The 21429-nt window shown below is 39.3% G+C and overlaps 1 protein-coding gene across 4 annotated transcripts in view; it reads left to right on the forward strand.

Annotated features, from left to right (window-relative positions):
- dnajc6 (DnaJ (Hsp40) homolog, subfamily C, member 6) overlaps positions 1-21429 on the forward strand; it is a 42675-nt gene that overhangs the window by 4113 nt on the left and 17133 nt on the right. Inside the window, exons 2-6 of one of the 4 annotated variants that reach the window (XM_067596440.1) lie at positions 1077-1224; positions 9519-9669; positions 17749-17798; positions 18410-18558; positions 20371-20493. In XM_067596440.1, coding sequence (XP_067452541.1) covers positions 1212-1224; positions 9519-9669; positions 17749-17798; positions 18410-18558; positions 20371-20493 — 486 coding nt within the window. In that variant the 5' untranslated portion in view covers positions 1077-1211. Of the gene's footprint in view, positions 1-818; positions 1225-9518; positions 9670-17748; positions 17799-18409; positions 18559-20370; positions 20494-21429 lie in introns of those variants that run through there. The other 3 variants (XM_067596439.1, XM_067596437.1, XM_067596438.1) reach the window with 3 other exon arrangements.

Here is a 21429-nt window from a genome sequence, read left to right on the forward strand (position 1 = left end):
AACTCCGGGAACACTGTGATAGCCATTCTTCACAATTATCTGACATTTTATGGACAAAAAGATTATTTTATTAGAACAAAACGATAGACAAAATGATCAGTTACGAAAATAATCGTTATAGTTGCAGCCCTAGTCTACTTTAATCTTCGAATGTTTTCATCGATGTAGGTTATATTTTCTGGAAACAATTAATAAAATGTAATATGGAACATTTGCTATCTACCACCCCCACACAGGATGGTCAAAACTGACCAGAAGCCAGTAGACATTTTGTTAAGAGCCTTTAAAGAGGAAATCCACCCAGATTAGGAACTTTCAGACTGATCCAGAATTGGACTCCAATTTGTTAATGACAACACTGATGAGGATATATACCCAACCAAAGATAACTATATTCATATTTCAATGATGTTATCATAATAATAGATAGATTTTTGTTAGTTTACTTCGGCATCTCTTTAATATTCCTATATATTCAAATGCCTGTTGTGCACAATAATGAGTATACAGTTTATTTCTAGAAGAGTTTATTTTTTTATCATGTTTACATGTAGTTTTGTGGAGGTTATACATACCTACTCGTATTCGCAGCCACTAATAAGAGTTATGCAGCAGTAACATAGTAGGACTGACTGTTGGGGTGGATTTCCCTTTTACTCAGTCGGGGACTACAGCGATAGCACCACCAGAAGCAGCAGCAGCAGCAGCAGCAGCAGTAGTGTCGTAGTAAAATGCGGTGCTGAGAAAAAAAGAGGAGGAGGAGGCGAGAGAGAGAGAGAGAGAGAGAGAGAGAGAGAGAGAGAGAGAGAGAGAGAGAGAGAGAGAGCAGGCCACCCGGCAGAATATCTCTTTCCACAGAAAACAGAGGAGAGCGGTCGTCCTCTCCTCCTCGGACATGTGGTGCACCCAGCAGCAGTTGTAGCAGCGCAGGTGGCGGCGGCGGCGACGGCGCGGCGTAGCCTTCCACGTCTTTGGGGCTTCTTTTGTCTTTAATTTCTCTTTTGTGTCCTTCGGTTATGAGCTTGCTGGGGGCCTACAAGAAAAAGACCAGTTACGATGGCTATGAATCTTTGCAGTTGGTCGATAGCGGCGGAGATAGCTTCAGTGTCGGCAGAGGGAGCAGCAGCAGCAGCAGCAGCGCACTCGGAGGCTCCATAGCGGCCACCCTTGGACCGAAGGCAGGCCCGCTGAAAGAGGAAGACTGCAGCACCATGGACAGCTCAGGTAAGAGTCCCCCACCGCCTCCGGCAACTTTAATGGCGATTGTACGCAGACTTGGAGTGTGCTTTAGTTAGATGCCTACACATTAACGCTACCTATAATTGTTTATAGTGTTGCTGGATAGGCAGCAGTGGACAACACAATGGCTAACAATAGTGAAAGTATACAATCATGCTATGCACCCCCTGGAATCCCCTCCAGAGCTCCCAGTGGTTTCCAGACCCCACCTAAATTGTTACACTGGGCTATAGCATGTAGAAAAAATATGGACACGTTCTAGTACCATAGGGGTTGTGTAAAATATCGTATTGTATAATATTATTCCTGTTATTCTAATATTATGTGCAATTGAGTCCTGTGCACATTCCTATAAGGATATTAATATTATTGCATACAGTTAAGACTAGACTTAGAGGTATGTTTTAGATGTGTAAAGTATCAAAAAGTATTCATAGACATTCAGTTGAGATATATATGAATTCCCACAATATTTTAGATAAATGCACATGTATATTAACACACAATTGTATATTCCAGTGGCAAAAGGCCATTTTTGAGTGATATCTACCATATCTAAAAAATTCATTGCCTATTTACTTTAATATATTGGCTTTAATTGTGAAATGATATATCACAAAGAGTTAATAGGATACATTTTGCTTTATTATAAAACAGCAGATGCACAGAATACTCTCAGTTTAGCAATTTATTCAATTGGCCATAAATGATGGGTTAGGTATCCAAGGAAAACCAAAAAACATGTCATAAGTCTAATATACAACTTATGTAATTGAGGATAAAGGCACATGCTGTATTCCATCTGTTTATCATTAGGCTGATGGAGAATCTACTGTTGTGTTGAATCCAGTCATAATAAATAATTTTCTTTAACACGTTTATCCACATTTGGATTGACACTTTCCTTTGTATAAGAGCAAAATTATGTTTTATGACGTACCATTACTGTTGCCACTACTGCAATTCCAACAGCTAATACTACTACTGCTAGTATTACAACTGATAATAGCAATTATACTATGTGTGATTTACTGTTGCTACAATTGCTGTATGCTGCCTTTATTCTGACTGACATCGGTGAAAGAACAGTTCAAGTTTATTTAACTGTTATTCCAACACATATGGCAGAATGAGATGTCGTTCCTCACAGGACTAGGTAATGAAAAAAAGACATTTTTACATATTTAGTTAGTTTGGACTTTATTTAACCAGGAAAAAACCTCAATGAGATGAAAGTTCTCTTTCTCAAATAACACGAAATGTGATATTTGAGATGTCTCAAAATATCAGAGTGAAACACTGCAGTTATAAAACCATGAATCATATAAATAATTACAATACATTACAATACAGTGTGAATATGAATAATAATGTATACTAATGCCCATATATGTGAAGATTACGTATGGAGCCTAGTTCTGCCCTGTGTGCACCTCACTGCAGTGCTCTGTGGAGTCGGCCGGCCTCCAGGTTTTGTGTGAAACAAAAGAAGCTGGATGAGGAGGGTGGGAGGGTCAATGAGGAAAGGGGATTGGGGTTGGGGATGGGAGTGGGGGTAGAAGGGGGGGACTCCAGTGTCAGATGTCTGTCTGGCTAGCCAGGCCTTACGAAGGGTCTTTTTGATGTACGTGTGTGCTTGCCTCTGTCTCTGTGTGTGTCCATCTGTCCCATTCTCACAAAGCCGGATATTGCGGGGTAGAGGTTGGCACTCTAGAAGGAGGGAGACACATTCAAACAAACCATTGATCTTTCTGGCAATGCCAAGAGCTCAGTGTGCTGTGTTGATGCCCTACTCCCTCTTTCTGTGTGTGGCTGGGCTCTCTGCTGCTGTATTACCTGATAGAGCCTGTATCAGAGCCTCCTCTGGTGTCTGCATTAGCAGGGTTTGTCACTGTAGCTGGCTCATCAGTCTGCACACCCCCACATCCATCTGGCCACAGACAGGGAGGCACATAGACCAGCTAGGCAAGCGAGCAGGATTCACACAGACATGCAGAGATAGAGATACAACATAAAATTGAGACAGATAGAGTGCCTGATATGCAGGTGGAGAGAAATTCAAGAAATGAAGGCTCAGTTCATACGCAGTGTAATTGATACAGGATGGGAAACAACACAGGGAAAAGCAGATGGACACAACGTAGATTAATTTAAACAATAAACATTAAGAATTACATGTACACACAGCTAAATTACTTTTTAACCTCATTATGTTTAATATATGACCTTATAGTTTGCATATGTAGCCTAATGTCAGCTGTTTTATATTTTCAATGTTATATTTGTCTCCGAACAAGCTAGGTTTAACTCTGTCTAGACCAGCAGTTCTCAACCTACAGGTTGGGACCCCACCAAGGGGACCCAAGATAAATCGGAGGGGTCATGAGTTGATTAATGATACGATAAAGAAGAAAAAAAATCATATTGCTACTCAAATTTTGATTTTGTTTTTTGATTTTTCTTTAATAGTTACTAATTTCTTGTGAAAGACTGGTAAGTTTAACTTAAGTTCAATTCAAATAAAACAATCTGAGCAGTTTATAGGAAGGAAAAAACACTTTTTACTTAAAAGGCTCACAACTCTTAGACATAATTGAACCTGTGAGAGAGGGTTGCAAGCAGACTGCTTGATTGTAAGAGGTTATCACACAAAAAGCTAAGCACTAGTCCAGACTATATATCATCTTCCTAAATGCCATCTGGTGTTAACTAGCAAATACAGTTATTATATAGCTACAATTGAACTGTCAAAAGACAAGCAATACTCATGATTCATCGCCTGTTATTACTGTACTGTAACACACAGCACTTGAAAGATTAAGCCTAAAAATAACCGATAAGAATCATTTAATTAGATATGGTGTATTGCACTGATAAGAAAAGTAGTGATGTAGTCACATAATATTGCATTAGCAGATCAGAGGCTGTTAGACTCACCAGCACTGCTCATTTCTCCACAGTCTTGAGAAATGTTATTTTACATATGTTGTCGAAGACCAGGTGTTTGTCCTCTTAGTGGGTTTGGTTATATTTTGATTGGTAACACCAAAAACAACCTGACTCTCAAGAGGCCTTTTTCACAGAAGGCATTTTGACGTGAAGGAAAAGCACAGGTGTGAATTATAAAATCCCCACTGCTCACTGGATCACTGTCATACTGTCATGGCTTACTGAGACAATTGTTAATGTTATTAGTAACACCTGTGTTTTTTCCCACTATGACAAGTCAAAATATCTGCTGTGAAAAGGTCTATGTGATGGATTCAGGTTGTTGTACACGGATTAACTCAACCTGACTGCAGTGTTACATCTGTATCATCCTGCATGTATCATCCTTGTAACCCCAATACCGGCCTTGTCTTAAAGGACAGGTTCACAATTTTTCAAGTCTCTCCTAAAACAACAGTCAGGTGCCCAAATGAACATTGAACATTTTGTCTTGCTGTAATCATTCCACCTATTCATGCTGGCCATTAAGTATGATATAATTAGTGTATAATCCCATGAAATTAAGAATCGTTGTGTTTTCATTATCTTAGAATGAGCCTTTATATCTACCAAACACTGGCTCCAGAGAGGGCCTTTAGTGTTTTCCGTGAGTTTCACGGCCACTGTAGGTTCTCTTACACGCCTGGAAGGGGAGGGGCAGGGAAAGAGGTATTCAGTCGATTGCAATCTGCAACCTCACTGCTAGATGCCACTAAATTCTACACACTGGTCCTTTAATTCCCTCTTTTTGTTACAATCCCTCCAATGTAGCAGAGTAGGAAAACACTGTTCGTCGAGACACAACAAACAACAACACAAAAAAAATTATTCACTTACATTGTAAGCACATTTAGAGGGGGTCTTCTAATGGCCTGAATGATTACAGGGAGAAAAACCTCTTTTAATGTTCATATGGGCACCTGATTATTGTTTTAAGACAGACTTGAAAAATTGTGAACCTACCCTTTAAGATCCAGGTCCAACGAGTGACTCTCTTACATTTCTAAGGCATAGATTAAGACTAGGCCAAGCATTTAAAAATCAAAGTTAAATCATTTTAAAGTACAGAAGTATTATGAAAATATCATAAAAAATAGAATTTCTTTTCATATTATGTTTGAATATTTTTTGCTGTCAGCTTGAATGTACTGTATGTCACAGCTCTTGCCGATGTGTTATGCCCCTAGCCGCTTGTTTGCTATTCAAAGCTGTGGAATACTCCTCTGGTTAAGCTGTATAGTAGACGATTAATCATACACTCCTTGTCTCATCAGCAGCATCTATTATTAAGCAGATTAGAGCCTGGGTCTACACTGCAGACATCCAGGTTCAGGACACATCAAGGCCCGGCACAGTGTGATAGCAGTGAGACTGAGTGCAGTGCAGTGTATTTGTCTGTCAAGAGTTATTTTTGTGTGTATGTGTCCATGTGTGTCATTCATACCAAGCTGGATATTATGGGAGAAAGGTTTGTGGCAGTAGGAGGAAGGAGACATATTCAGACAGCCCACTGATCCCTCTGGACATAACTAGAACTGTCTTTCTCTTTTCTTCTCCCTTCCCTCAGCCCTCTCTCTCTCCCTTTCTCTCTCTCTCTCTCCCTCGCTGTTTCAATTGGTTGACTTTGTGAAAGCGATAGGAGACGGTTGAGGAGGGAGGGAGGGAGGGAGGGAGAAGGAGGGGGGAGCTCTTGGTCTGGTCCTGTTTTTCGTAGAACAGCTTTCTCTGTAGTGAGATTTCTTTGAAACGAGTTGTTCCTTCATCATCGCAGCAGTCTCTCTACCTGTACAGGTAGCAAACATGATTGGCAGATCCAAGTTTAACTCACTTAGCTCTTGATTTTCAAGGAAGAGCTGGATCAGGGTTTACCTAATACAAAATGTCATGCTCACTGGCTGGGAAATGTGCATAGTAAGGAGTTTAAAAATGGACTAAAACTTACTGATGAAAGTATGGTGTTATCTGAAGAAGGCAAGGGGAACATTTCAGTTTGTGTTCCCAATTATAGACTACCATGTCAAGTGCTAAATTGCAATAGCTTGGAATTAGGCCAGGATATAGTCGACAAATTAAACGGATTAAAGGTTCAGATCAAGCCAGCCAGCAGTGAGGTAAACATCTGTATATTAGGCATGGTTTTTATTAGGGAGTTCAGTCTCATGTAATGCTCTCTGTAACGCTGTCTTTGTTTCTTGTACAGTCTCTGCTGTACATTTAAATAGAGATGAAATGCCCTAAGTACACATAAAAAGCTCACCTCAAAGGGTTGAGGACAGTATGTGTGCAGTACAGTTTCACAGGTTGTAAAAAAGGAGGCCAGCTGACAGTTAAAGGTCACAAGGTTTAAAGAGACAGATGTGATAATGTCAGTGATGCAGTAGTAGGCTTTATTTTTGTCATTTAAAGTCCAACTGAGATTAAACTGGATTTTTTGTCTGTAATACAGCATACCTGCTCTGTAAATAAAATCAGAAACCAAGGGAAATTCTTTGATTTGATGATTGTGCCCCTTAGTTTTTCGTTAATTCAGTGAAATAATGGAATCAAATCTTGTATAAAGCAGTAATGTGTCATTTGCTCATAGTCAGAATACACGGTCACACCGAGCCTGATAGCATCCTGCTACACAACAGAAGAGCCACAGACCACAGACAACAACCCACATTAGGTTTCCTTCTAAAGTCTCCCTCTTATCTAACTTACAAATATGAACACACATCTTTTCCTGCACCTGAACTAGCCACAAAACAAACATTTGCCTGGGAAAAGTGTATTGCTAACATCAGTTAGCAGGCTAGGTAGCTAATTCACTGCTGAGCTGCAGCATATTAAACAGAATATAAACACACCTGCAAATGTAACTTCGGACCCGTTAGATGTTGGTTTGGTCTTTGCACTTCAAAATCCCTATTAGCTACACACTGTCTATGAATGACTTATAGCATCAGCAGTTTACTTACTTTGTCTGCCAGCTACTGTCAATCAAACAAGCCCTCGACACATCCCTCCAGTCGGATGACACATAAAGGAGGATTTCTGATATTTTTCCAAGAACTTTTTTCTTCATTCAACACAGAACTATTAACAATACATTTAAAAAACATTGTGTTTCCTACTTGTGTTGTCATATAAAAACCCTACAACTCCAGTTTTAGTGTTTTGTTTCAGTTGAATAAACCTCAGTCCACTAAAGCCCTCTCAGATGTAAATGGATAAACCAAAAATGCATCATTAATAAGACGACAATAAAGCTATTTTTGTTTTTATTTTATTCTCTTAAATTAATACCTGTTAATATGTAAGAATCAGATAAAGGGGCACTCCATTTTATTAAGTTGGAGGACTCATAAGAGACAGATTTTGTTTAAACAAAGGTCAAAATGATGTTGCAGAGGCTGATATATCTCGACATTTAGCCTATAGTGTGGGTCAAGCTCCAAAAACACTGGATTGTACAATAGCATGCAATAGCTCACTAGTGTCTGTCATTAGACCCTCCTTGCCTTGTTGTTACATTTCTTTCAAACTCCAAGTCCCAAGTTTAAAATGCAGGCTTTCTGTTAAAACTTTGAAGTCTCAAGCCCAATCTGAGATAAGGTTATGTCTGGATATCTGGTTATATATTTGTTTTGAGGTACTGTATTATACTTCTTTTTAATGCAGACATTGCTGTAATCCAACATCTCTCTCTCTCCACACTGATTTTCAAAGAGACAGTGTTTGAGTGTTTGAAATGTTTCTGTGTGTAATTGGCACAGTCTGCTGTTAAAAGTCAGTCTAGAGCATTTCCCTCCATAGCACCCCAAATATTATCTAGGAAATGAAAAGAATAGTTACTCTTTCTGTCTGCACTGTATGAGAAATGATACTAAGGGTGAGATTAGATATTATTGTTTGAAAGGTATCATACAGTCTCCAATTGCATCAATTTCTAGTGAATAAAATGATGTTAAAATTATATTAATTATAGGATTTTTTTTTTCATCAAAGAGAAAGAGATACGCTTGGTTTGGACACAGAAAAACACTCGCACATATGAAGAACAACTAATCTTGGAGTAACCTTAAGGACTACACAAAATGAGGCACAGCAGAAACAGCCAGAATAATGGAAGAGTGGCCTCTAATAGCCAATTAGCCATCTCATCCCACAAAGGTTACACTTTTAGTGGCAATAATGTCACACAAATTGCAGCCAACCACCACCTAATGACACTGTAGTATCTCATCATAGTGAACCATCTGCCTCAGCACAATATCAAGCTCAAAGTAACCTTTTCCCAGTATTGTCCAGGGGATTATGGAATATAGAGCTTCTTTCCCATCTGAATTTGACAGTTCAGACAGTAACAAATTCAAAACAGAACTATATTTAGGCATGATCATGGTCCATACAAGGTCATAATGTACTCATAATGACAAGCTGTCACCTTGATAAATGGGGTTTTTGAGAAACTCCTTTTTAAACAAGTTTTCACTTGATTTCTTCCCCATTTTTTACTATCAGCTTTCCAGGCTAATGCAACGACTACACCCTCTGTGTCTCCTTTTAATTTCTCGTTTGGCAAAAACATATCCTACATGCGCACATGCAAACTCACATCACAGAGTTTTTAATGAAATACATTTGAAAATACCCAAACACAGATCCCACCTGAGGCAAAAGTTGTTTATAACAAAACTGAATATTACCGCTGGGACATATTGAGCTGTGGTCTGGTGGTGGGACTCTATCCACAAGGTCCCCACTATGAGAACCGCTGCTTTGGAGTGGTTAGAGCACAAAATGATTGATTATTGGTCTTTCTTTTGGGTGGTTTTGTGATGAACTCAGGTTCTTAGAGGAGACTATAGCTGAAAATGCTGAAAATCTTTGTTGTGGATTTTCTGCTGCGTCATGATAAATGTCAGCACTGTCAAGTTACATATTAAGTGATGCCACTGTGGTTTCTATGTGTGGATATAAGAAGGAGAGTGAGAAAGAAATCTCAGATCACCAGAGGGGTGCTGGCTCAGATATGACACATGGGTGTGTTCCAACATTTGCGTACTTTCAGCATTGTACACACACACACACACACACACACACACACATAGCGATACACAGCTAAAGATGGTATTCATTTTATTGTGTGTTTTGTCTCTGTGCCTTTGTCCATCATTCTTTCACACCTACACACGTGTTTACCACGTCTGTTATGCAGTGACTCACACATTCATCACTGATGTGAAATCTGTGTCTGTTGGAATCCATGTCTATTTTGTTTCCCTCTGGATTCTGATTGGCTAAAGGTCCCTTGTCTCCAGATATGGATGCCAGCTATGGCGGAGGACTGTTGGATATGATGAAGGGAGGAGCCGGGAAGTTCTTCAGCAACTTCAAAGACAACCTGAAGGACACGCTGAAAGACACCTCCACCAAGGTCATGCATCAGGTTGCTACGTAAGTCACTGCTGTCTTCATACATACTGTATGTAGCAACTGCATAGCTTCCAATATAAACTGCATGTTTGCTGCATGTTTTCACAATACAGACCGAACATGTTGCTTGTCTGGCTCAAATGATAGCAGTTGGAAAAACATGCCATAACGTGGGAAATCTAAGCCCTATCAGTGATGTAGGCAACTATGTTATGTGACTGAGCGATGTCCCCACATTGAAGCCCTATATTTCCACAAACTGTTCCAGGTTTTTCAGTAGCATCAATACAAACTGCAGACTCCACTCTTCTCATCTTTGCTAGAAGCTGTACTCTGTGTGCACTGTTGCAGTCTGCCATAAGCTAGGGCAGAAGACTTACTATAATCCAGCAAAAAAGAGGAACAGTTTGTATTTACTGTATGTTAATAGAGAAAGATTACAAGGAAATGTTGGATTTGTTTCACCCCAGAAAAACTTCAGGGCAGATGGTAAACATCTGTGAGATCACAAAATGCCTCTGAGGATGTAACATTCTGCCATTATAACATGCAGAAATGTTTCTATCTTTCTCCTAAAGTTTGGGTTTGGAATGTTTTGTGTCTGATTCATGGAGTAATGCATAGAGATGGGGCAATAAAAAAAGAGCCAGATGAAAAAAAGCAGATAGGGATGCTTTCTGGTGGCACAAGTAGCAAAGTTTCTTCATTCAACTGTTTTCTACCAGCACTTTGCTTGCCTATATGGCACAGGTTGGAAGGGAAGTGTGGGTCCAGTATTGAATTGTGTTATTGTGATTATGCCTATGCATATCAACAAGTATCAATGTTCTACACGTTTAACATATTGTCATCAATGACATACCCCACAAGCAGAACAATAAAAAAATATCTTAACAGAAGTGGGGGTCTGATAGTGCCACAGCTTTGCAACTGAACAATATTGGCTGTGCCTGGTTTCTGGTTATTTGCAAAAATGATGTTGTCTGTTGATAAGACTAATTCCTAGGAATCTGTGAGAACTTTCATGAGATGTCACTGACATTGTAGAACGTGGGTCAGTTTATAGATGAAAGCCAAATATCTGCAATGCAAAGCAAAACAGGGAAGTATGAATGATTTCACTTTTTACAGACCTAGTGGCTGCCTACTGTGGATATTTCACTCTAATTTTGAGGATATGTCACTCATTTGAATGCAATGACAATGAATACTGTCCCAAAAATTTGCATAAATACAGCTAATATAGTAAAATTACGCTGATTAATTGTTGTTTTAGCTTTTGATCACAATATAAATGAGGCCCCAATAGCTATAAAAAGTGAAACAGAGCAGTGTGGATGGAGGGAGGCAGCAGAGTCTGGCACGGCTCAGTCCACCCAGTGTGTTTGTGCACAGGCATCTGCACAGGGCAGCACAAAGGGGCCTCTGTATTGTCAGAACACACACACACACACACACACACACACACATACACAGCTCTTCTCACTATTGACTCAGCAAGTTTGATCGTGATTATTCCTCTCTTGTGTCTCCCCTCCTCTGCCGCTCACATCTTGGCAAACTTCCACTCACACGTCCAGCCGTTCCCTGGTGTTTTCGGCCACGCTCGCCTCTCATCTTGGCTCCACCTTTCCTCCTCTCCTCTCTTCTCTTTGCTATCTGTCGCTCCTCTCCTGGCTGAATTATTCATGGCAGTTCATTGTTCCAAATGGCCAGTGCACTGCTGATACAGAAGGATTCATTTCATTAGGGCCCTGTATGCGGTGGTGTGTGTTTGTGTGTACTGTATATGTATGTGTGAGTGGGTGGTAAGGGTAATGGGGCGGTGGGAGGCATGCTGCTGTAGCAACAAGCTGAAAACCTCAGAAAGGACAGGTAGATGTGCAGAGGAACAAAAATATGCCACAGTTTAGCATACTTTAGAACTGCTTAGACAGGTTTATTTGATGATTGCAGTGTCAACGCTAACTATCCCGCTGCTATCTGTCACACTGAAGAGTTTATTGTGCCGTTGCATGCATAACATTTGATAGCTTTATATAGAAAAGGAATGACAGTGACAATGCCTTGAGTGATTTCCCAAGGATAAGGGTGTACTTTCTAATTTATTGTCCGCATAAATAAATAAGCATCTTGTGAACTGAGCTATACTACCGACTATCTAGTAAAGTGCATCTACAGAGCAGCTCTAGGCATGATGTGAGAATTATATGCAGTGGATTTGTGTCTTTTTTGCCCAATGACCATCTGTGGTTCACCTATGTTGCTCCATGAGGATGAAACTTGGAGACATTAATGAGAGGGATGCACTGTAATAAAGAACTGCTGGAGACTGGTGCCTGCACAATATAATTATGTATTCTTGAGAGGTGGTCTGGTCTCTTTCACACAGCAAAAATGGATTACATGGTTGTCATAGTCAAATCCTAGACATCTGTTAAAGGGGACATATCATGTGTTTGTAATCTTCTGTTATTTTTTATAGTTATGATGTTGGATGTCTATGTTTAACATGGTCAAAGTTCCAAAAGTTGAGGTAAACTTATGTAAAATGCCCCCTGCAAGTCAAAAGCCAGGGCTTCAGCATGTTCTGAACTCTCTGTTTGTAAAGTTACCTCTACTTCCTCCTTGTGATGATGTCAGATTATTTGCACATACCCACAAACGTCTGTCTATTCTATAGTCTTTGTTCCATCATGGATTGGAGTGGACAACGTGAACAACCCATGGAACTTCAATGGATTGAACGTTATTTTGGATTGGATTTTGGCATAAATAAGTACTGGTGTATTTGAGAAACTGACATTTTGAGTAAGAGGTAAAAGAAAGAGAAAAAGAAGTGAAATCCTACTACTATTGTTTCTCTCTGGAAGCTTACCACTCACAACTGAGTGGCCTCATCGCGAAGGGGACCTTAAAGAGACAGGAGCTAAAACGACCTGTTTCAAACACAGGCTGAACTGAGTGGCTGCATAAATAGCTAGTATAAGATAAATAAGCATTTTTTAACTGTGAATCATGCAATGATATTCCAATAGAGCCCCAGAATAAAAATATAGACCAAGAAACAGCTAAGATGGTAGAAATGGTAAGCCGCTAGCATGACTGTAGACTCATACTCTTGTCTTATATATGATTAAAAATCTAAATGAAATCAAGACAGAGTGCTGCGATAGTAAAAAAAACAGCACTTGATTATAAACAATTCTTGAAACAAATTAAATGTACAGTAGTCATGAGGTGAGTGTAGGTGGTGTGAGTTTCTGCGTGTGTGTTCCGGTGATGCTCTCCGCCAAGTGTAAAGGAAAATATTAACTTCTAAACTGAGCTGAATCAATTCAACTAATCCTTATTTTTAATATCTGAAGCACAGTTGCTTATTAGGCTTTTTTTAAAACTAGTTTTAAGGTCAGCTAGTGTTTTGGAGTGGCCTGTTTTTTATGCTAGGTTCAATTAATCATATCATTTGTCATCTAATCATCTCTTATCATTGTCATTTTTGTTTACCCCACTGGCAGAAATTTCTCTAGATTACACTATGCTCTGTTTTTTTTATAGAAGGGGATTTTTTGCAGTGTGAACCTTTTCTAGGTTAGCAAGGTTCCTGCAGGGCACTTATCCCATTCCTTTTTATTGAATGTAAACATTGGAGCACTTCAGCTGAAATTCCCCTGAGCATGCCTGATATAATGCAAAACGCCTGCAAACACACTTGTTAACGAGGCCCTCTTTTGACGCCCAACTACACCTGATTGGTTCCTCTCTGCTCTGTCTCATCTGTATTCAAAGCAAAGGGCTTTTGGTGAATTATTTAAATCAGCCTGTTTGTTTGTTTACCTGTCTGAAATTTTGCAGGGAAACCAATCTGGTAACTGCACTCAACGGTGTGTGTTCCTCTGTCTGTGAGGAACACAATGGCAGTGGAGTCTGGATGGCTGATCTGGTTTTGTGAAAGGCACAGTGTCCTTGGTTTGCACCCAGACAGCCCCCCCCTCCTACCCTAGCCTCCCCTCCCTCCAACAGAGACACATTCATCTCTTTCTCCTTTCTGCCTTGTCTTTCTCTCTTTTACTGGTTTTCACCCATCCATTCTCACTTATTTTCATTTTTGTGTCTTATTTTTTTCCCATCTTGTTAACACTAAACTCTGCTGACATCTCTCTCTGTCTCTGTCCCTTTTTTCTCTCGACTAAACAGCTATTTCCTCTCTTTTTCAACATAAGGACATTTCCTGTTGAATTAGGAAGACTGAGACTAAACAATGTGAGAGAATTGTGATGAAAATGATCCAGGATCAACTAGAAAAATCTGGCGTATAGTGTTTAGTTTTGGCAGCGTTCTGTGTGAGAGAAGCTATGTCAGGCCACACGGTCAGTGGGCTACTGTGTAAACATTATGTGTGGCCAATGGCCTTCTGTTACCAATTATATGGGTTGTCAGCCTCAACTTTAAACTATCCATAATGAAGTAGACATGCTGTAAAACTTCTTGCTTAAAAGAGAAAAGGCTGTAAAATTGAGAATTTTCGAGAGGAGCATCAGGGAATGTATAAAACCCAAATGGGATATCCATTGGGATCTAACCCACTTACACTGTGTTTGTTTGAGTGTGTGTGTGTATGTGTAGTCACAAGAGACTCAGTTAGAGCACCTCTGCGCTACTGTAATCTGGCCTAAAATGGCTTCCATGCTACTGATGTTTACTTCCCAGTTGGAAACATAAACATGAGGCATTGTGGTGCTGGTGCTGCGTGTGAGTATCTGCATGTGTGTATGTGGTTTTGTTGTCATTCCTCTGCCCTCACTATGTGTGTGCACAGCTATGCTTTCCAATGAGATTGAGGGCAGCAGTTTTCCTTTGAAGTTTTTACTGGAGGTAATTGTGAAACTGTGAAAACAGTATTGGACAACAAATTCAATGATAGTGATTATAAATCAGAAAAAGACAAGATACCGTGGACAAGTGGGCCAAAGGTGTTATAAAAACAATTAGTATAGTAAAAAGGAAACTGGATTCACAAAAATAGACTAATTATCAAATTACAGAGCACAACATCAACATCAAGTCCCCATAGGAAGTACAACACAGTTAAAATACATAGTCCACAACAGTAAACAGACAATGAGTAAAACACATAATAGTTAGTCCAACAGTGAATTTTCAGTTTTTACAATGTTGTATCAGCAACATATTAGCCTCAAGCTGCTAGTATAATGGTTAGCCTGATTAGCAGTAAACTACAAACACACAACATACAAAATGATATCTGCGGTTTGCACTCATTCACTTTCTGTTAGTTTCTCTGTTGTTGTTCTTTTGTTAGTCTCGTTTGTTGGTCTTGTTCAGTCAGGCAATAAACACACAGATTTATCCAAACAACAATGTAGGAAAATGTTTTATTATGTCAACATGTTCGCCAGTCGGTAGGTGCCATGACGACCAAGTTTTGTTTTTCATTACTTTGTTCAATCAAAAGGCTTAAGCTGTATGACAGGGGTTGCAGGGTTGAGTGTTCTTTGGTCAAGCATTAGTTTGTTTAACATTCTTAGTTTTTCATCATCTGTTTACTTCATTATTTAATGAAATATTGATCAGAGAATATGATTTGAACTCTAGCCAAAATATCTGAGGACTTTTCAGGGAATCAGTAATATATCATTTTGTTAATAGAGATGGACTGAACCATAATTTAGGAATCTTCCATTAAATAATAAGGGTCTTTGTTTGCATTGCTACAATCATGCTTGTTTGCATGCTAGACTTTAAAAATGGTTTGCTATACAATACTATATACTGTATCTTACTTTTGAGGCAATAAAACTAGAAGAGACATCCCATAGACAACCAGTCTATTATTAAATTCTATAATAAACATTTAGTCAAAACACCACTTCATATCAATCATGTTAAAGGTCAACATTTACTAGCAAATATCCAAAAAAAAAGGAAGACAATTCCCTGTTATCAGATTTGACCTTCTTTCTGGTGTCCTCCTCTGTTCAGTCTATGAACCACACCTTGCAGTACTCTGTAATTGGCAGCCAGTCTATCCTGAAGAGGTCAGGGAAAGCTCATTTGCATACTCCATGGCTATTGGCCATGACCATTTAAACCTGACACCTGACCTGCTTCTGTCCTCTAAAAGCGTACTGGCTATTTCAAGAGAGAAGCAGGTAAAGCCAGAGATTTACTCAGCACATTGCCAATATCCTGTAGAAATCTCACCTCTCAATGTCATGAAAAGGTATAAATAATTGCAGTCTTTACGTTCCTCAAACATTCCTCATTTTTTGCAATACATTAAACAATATGTGCTCTAACAATATCACATTTAAGTTAAGAAAATACATCTGTTTAGTAGGTTTTAAAAGAGTATAGTTACTTGTTTTGTCTCAGGAATGGTCTTTTTGTCACTGTTTTGAACCTTTAGTCTGCATTTCACTTTTGGATAAACACAGAATTGGATCAAAATAGAAACCTGAATTGTGGCCCAATTACTTCATTATGGAGGGCTTACAGACATGACAGCAGTATCCTCCCACCTTTCACTCTGATGGATTTAACCAGGGTTGTTTGTCTCCAGGCTACTCCACTCAGCACTGAAATAGTTTAATCATGAAGTTATTTGGGAACGCCAGGGTTTCTGCAGGTCTTTAAAAGTGTTAAAAAGCATTGAATAGAGTCCCCTCACAAAAAGACCTTAGGTACAAAGTTTTTTTATAAAGGTCTTGAATATTTTTCTTGCCTGCTGTAGACAGTAACATTAGTTATAACTTTTTTTGTCTGTTGATACATCTATAAATTATAAGTGAGACTTGTGTGACAGTAGATTGTACTGCTGTTAAATCCTTTTTTGTGGTGTTTCAATCAGCACCATCATACTCATAGCAAACACTGTTGGTGCTGCTGTCTACAGTGACTTGGTAGTTCATTGACCATTAACGGGAACGTTTTGTAATTTGTTAATCTCTCCATCAATTTTCTACCACTTAGTTGGGTCCAGGTCACGTTAATACAATTAGTGTTAAGAAAATCCCAAGACACACTGCTCTCAGTCCTCAGTAGGCTGGTTGAGTCGCACGACATTACATAACCAGGTCTAGATTGCATCAGGGCCATATGGCACTCCTCCATGACCACACAGAGATGACTGGCCCAGATCAGCCTGGCTCTGGGGATTTTCACAGTAGGCAACAAGTCGACTCAGTTTGATACACATTAGCCTACTAATGAGTTTTGCATGATAATTGCAATACTGCAGTACAAATGATATGAAACTACAGTCTGTTGACAAACCGTTTGCTTCTGCTGGGTAAAAAATGTTTTCCATCTTTTCAATTACAAGAAACAAACATATTTTTTTATGATGGAGTAGCTGAATAAAACAGATCCTATTCCACCCTATTCACCCTGCACCTGCTTCATAATGTTTCATTAGCACTGTTTGCCATCACTTCCATGGTGCAGCAGTAGTGGGCTACTTGTATGTGTGTGCGCTGCAGCTGCTAACCGAGTTAAAAAAAAAAAAAAAATCTCCATATGGAATAGCTAAATCTGGTAATGAAGGGCAATACTGCTCAAATGTAGAATACACATATGGTATTCCTTTGATCCTGGGCAGTTCAGCCTAATGTGATGAGCCTGTAAAAAGGAAAAAAACAACTTTCCCACAGCCAGACACATGGAAGCATCTTCTCTGAAGCCTGTTGAGTCCAATTACAGCAAAAGGTGGATCAACCTTTTGGATGGTGGATATTTATATATTGATCTACTCATTTACTAATTTGATATTCTTCTCCCTTTTCTTCAAGAATAAGACATCATTTGATCCTACCAACCTAATGCTTGAATTGTCTGACAACAGTCAACATATACGTCTGCTGTATCTGATACTCTGTCCTTCAGGGTGATTTTGCTAAATTTAACAGATACTGTCCGAATTTCAAACACTCGTTGGGGTATCAGTGGTCCCCCACATATCCGTACCACTTGTAATATTGCTGACTTTGGCTTGTAATCTTTTTCTATTGCTCTTCCTTTGCTCAGTGCTATGAGAATTGCATGAAAAAATGTCTTCAAAGGTTTCTTTCTTTGTTACAGGTATACTAAAGGGGAGCTGGACATTGCCTACATCACATCACGGATCATAGGTAAATAAACACAGTTGTGGTTCATGGGACTGTGTGTAACAGTGTCACCAGTATTAAATCTGCACAAGGACATATGATTAAAATAGAAATCCCATTGTGGTAAAATTGTAGTAGTAACTTGAATTAAGCTTTGTAGAAACAAGGTGTAAAGTGCATAGTGTCTGCATAGTATAAAAGAATGGGAGGTCATGTATAATTCTAATAAAATGTAATAAAATGTACACACATAAACACACAGTTAAACGGACACCTGCACCCTCAGCTTTCCCTCTGTCCTACTCTCTCATTCTCAAATTGCTTACAGCATTTCATGCTCATGAGTGTGAAGCAGCAGTGTGCCCTTTAGAGGACATAGTCAGCTGGACATTTGTCACCTGAGGGCTTCTGTGCCATCATGCACTGTATGCAATCGCAGACAGTCATGCTTGAATGTGGACTTACTCTCTGCATTTCAAATGTCAGTTCACTTTTTGCAGAATAATAGAAGAGAAAAAGATTAAAAGTGTAAGCCTGTTAATAGACATTGCATGTGTAAACATCTATAGCAACAGTGCATTGAACTGTTCCAAACATCTCATCCAGCAGCTGAATCATGGATTTTATTTTTTCAGTGATGACCTACCCAGCAGAGTCCGTGCAGATTGGCTACCAGAACCACGTAGAGGACATCCGATCCTTCCTTGACAGTCGCCATGCTGACCACTACACTGTCTTCAACCTATCACAGCGCAACTACCGCGGCGCCAAATTCTCCAACAGGGTGAGCATTATACTTCCTCATGAAGCCGTAAAAGATTTACTAGTTTGTACCTACTTGTTAGTGGTTGCAAAATCATTGTCACTCCTTTGATTATTACAACACCAGAGTGAGATACGGGAACTTATTTACTGTTAACTGACTATTTGTGGCCTGTCTATGTTTTAATTAGGGGCTGTCATGACATTTGGCTCATAAAGCATCTAGAGTGAAGACCTTAATTAGATTTTCCGAAACAGGCTGTGATTTCTCACCCGTCCTCTGTCATTAAAGCTACAATAAGTAGTTTTTGTCCACTCAAGGACAAAAAGACTGCAAAACAATCTCTCAGCATCAGAGCCCTGATATGTCATTAGCTTATCAAGCTGTTGTGGCTTGTGTCCAGTCACTCTCTTTTTTAGTGTCTGGCTCAGTCCATCAACTCCTGAGAGTAATATAAGATTCTTTAAAGTGGCTATAATCACAATTTTATATTAACAATGGCTGGCTCCCATGACTATTTATATGTGAAAGAGGTTGCTTGTAGCTAAAATGAGAGTGAATAGTGGACTTATATTCACTAGGTGGACAGTAACACGACTCCAAATGAATGCTATTGTTGCTCTGTATCTGATGGATGTGTAGATAAGTAACTGCATGCTCAAAAGTTTGCCATGTCAACTTAAAAGGTGATAATGTCAGTGTTGTGTTTACAGCCTGTTTCTGCTGCCCCCACAGGGCCAAAATATCAATCAATGCAGATATAATATATATATGATATATATATACATATATATATATATATATAATGTCTGTGTCTGATGTTAACACGTGTTCACCTGTGCCTACAGTTACTTATAGAGTTTTGACTCACTGGGAAGCATCCACAGAACAGAGAAGTAAAACAATGAGGTGAAAGTGGCTGAAAGCTTCAAAGAGCTGCAGGGTTGGATGCTGTTTCTCAGTGAGATCAGTGGCACTAGCAACCCCTTCACATTACAGGGAGTCATTTTTATTTTTTTAATATCAAAAAAAGTATGTTTGAATAAATTAATCACCATCTGAAATACATGTCATTGAATGTAACACAGCTCATTTTTTTAAATCAGTGCTGATTTTAATAACAGTGTTGTTGAACTGTTGGTGTACTGTTGCACTTTAAAGTTATAAATTAGAATATTTTTGCTATATGCAATATATAGTATATCTTGTATATACAACAGCAATAAGCCCTTGTGTCAATAGATTATTTATGGATCACTAATAAATGTAACAGCTTCATTGGAAAAAAAATATTTGAATTTGAATGCTCTTGAATGCTTATTCAGTTTTTATGGTTATTATGATTGTCCTCAGCTTGAGTTTCTGGCTCATGTCAATTCAGCTCTTTTGCACAGCTGGATTTGGATTCAAGTGAAGGCACAAATGGGATCTATATAGATAAAAGACTGCCACCCACCGGCAGATACATTCAAGGAAACTAAGGAGTCAAGCTGAGGAGTGAACATGGCCAAGATGGCCCCCTGTCTGCTTGTGGAAGTTGGTGTATCTCTAGCAGATGACTCATCATGGCAACTGGCGTGTTGTGTTGCTCTGCTGCTTCAGTGCTGTTACTAACCTCTACCTCTCCTTTCTCCTCCACTCCTACGTTCCTTTTTTTTTGTTTTCCAACTCTTCCTCTGTTTCTTTAATCTTCTTTTCCTGTCTTCTCTCTTTTTTTGTCTGTCTGCCTCTTCTCTGCCCTTTCTCTCTTGGCTATATCTGTTTCTCTGTCTCTCCCTGTTTTTCCCCTCATTCTTCTTCCCTCTCTTATTTCCTGCATCAACTCCCTTCCAGGTTTCAGAGTGTAACTGGCCTTCTCGCCAGGCTCCCAGCCTCCACAACCTGTTTGCTGTGTGCAAGAACATGCACAACTGGCTCAAACAGAATCCCAAGAACGTGTGTGTCATCACCTGCTCGGTAAGAGGACGCTCCCACATCCTCATCATATTCATACCGACCCTTCATTTCATTTTCATTGATTGCCTGGATCCTGGTCGATACAAGTGCTGCCAAGTTTCCACAAATTACTTGAATTTACAGGCCACTCATAAATTATCCTCGCTTTTATACTGCTATGATCGAACGTTGCAGTGTTTCTCAAGAGTTTATCATAAAATGCATTTACATGGAAAGGCATGATTGATGAGACAGGACCTGTTTTTATTGTCTCATGACTCAGCCCTGTCAAGTTGTTGTGACCGTGTTTTGATTGTTTTGTGACCCAAGCTCAGCATCTGAAATATGCTGCCAGCTAGAGGACTAATTTAAATATATTCTTGTCCCTCAAAGTCTCTCAGTTTCTCCTCTAATATATTTTACTGCACAGTGATCCATTTTATTGCAAACACAGACTAATTTTCACCTTGACTTTTGCATCAAATGAAGTACTTAAACTACTTAAACTTGTCTGGGGAAAGAGGTTTGAGTTATACATGACAGCTTTAGTCAGTTATATACAGGAGACTTCCTCTCCTGTCACGGTTGCCGGACCTGAATGCTGGAGTCTTCCTTGTTTCCAAATACAGTAAAACATAGCTTGGAGCTTGCCAAACTGCTCTCATTGCTTTTATTCAGTTCCTATCAGTCCTGTCAGTTTCTCCACCTATCTTGTTGCTTAGCAGTTGGCTCTTTGTATTGAAAATATGGAAGATTTGAATTCCCCCTCATAAAGTAGAAGAGAAGAGTATTGTAGTCCTGGGTGTTGAATTTCAAGTTCAGTTTAGTAAACAGATATTTTGCTTGACAGAAATCAGTTTGGAAAACTCAACAAAGTTTCCTCAGCAAACATTTGCACTTTTAGTACACCTAAAATGATGCATAAGTTTTTATAACGATGCCAGTGATGTACCTATT

This window comes from Thunnus thynnus, chromosome 8 (assembly GCF_963924715.1).
Source record: "Thunnus thynnus chromosome 8, fThuThy2.1, whole genome shotgun sequence".
Taxonomy (NCBI): domain Eukaryota; kingdom Metazoa; phylum Chordata; class Actinopteri; order Scombriformes; family Scombridae; genus Thunnus; species Thunnus thynnus.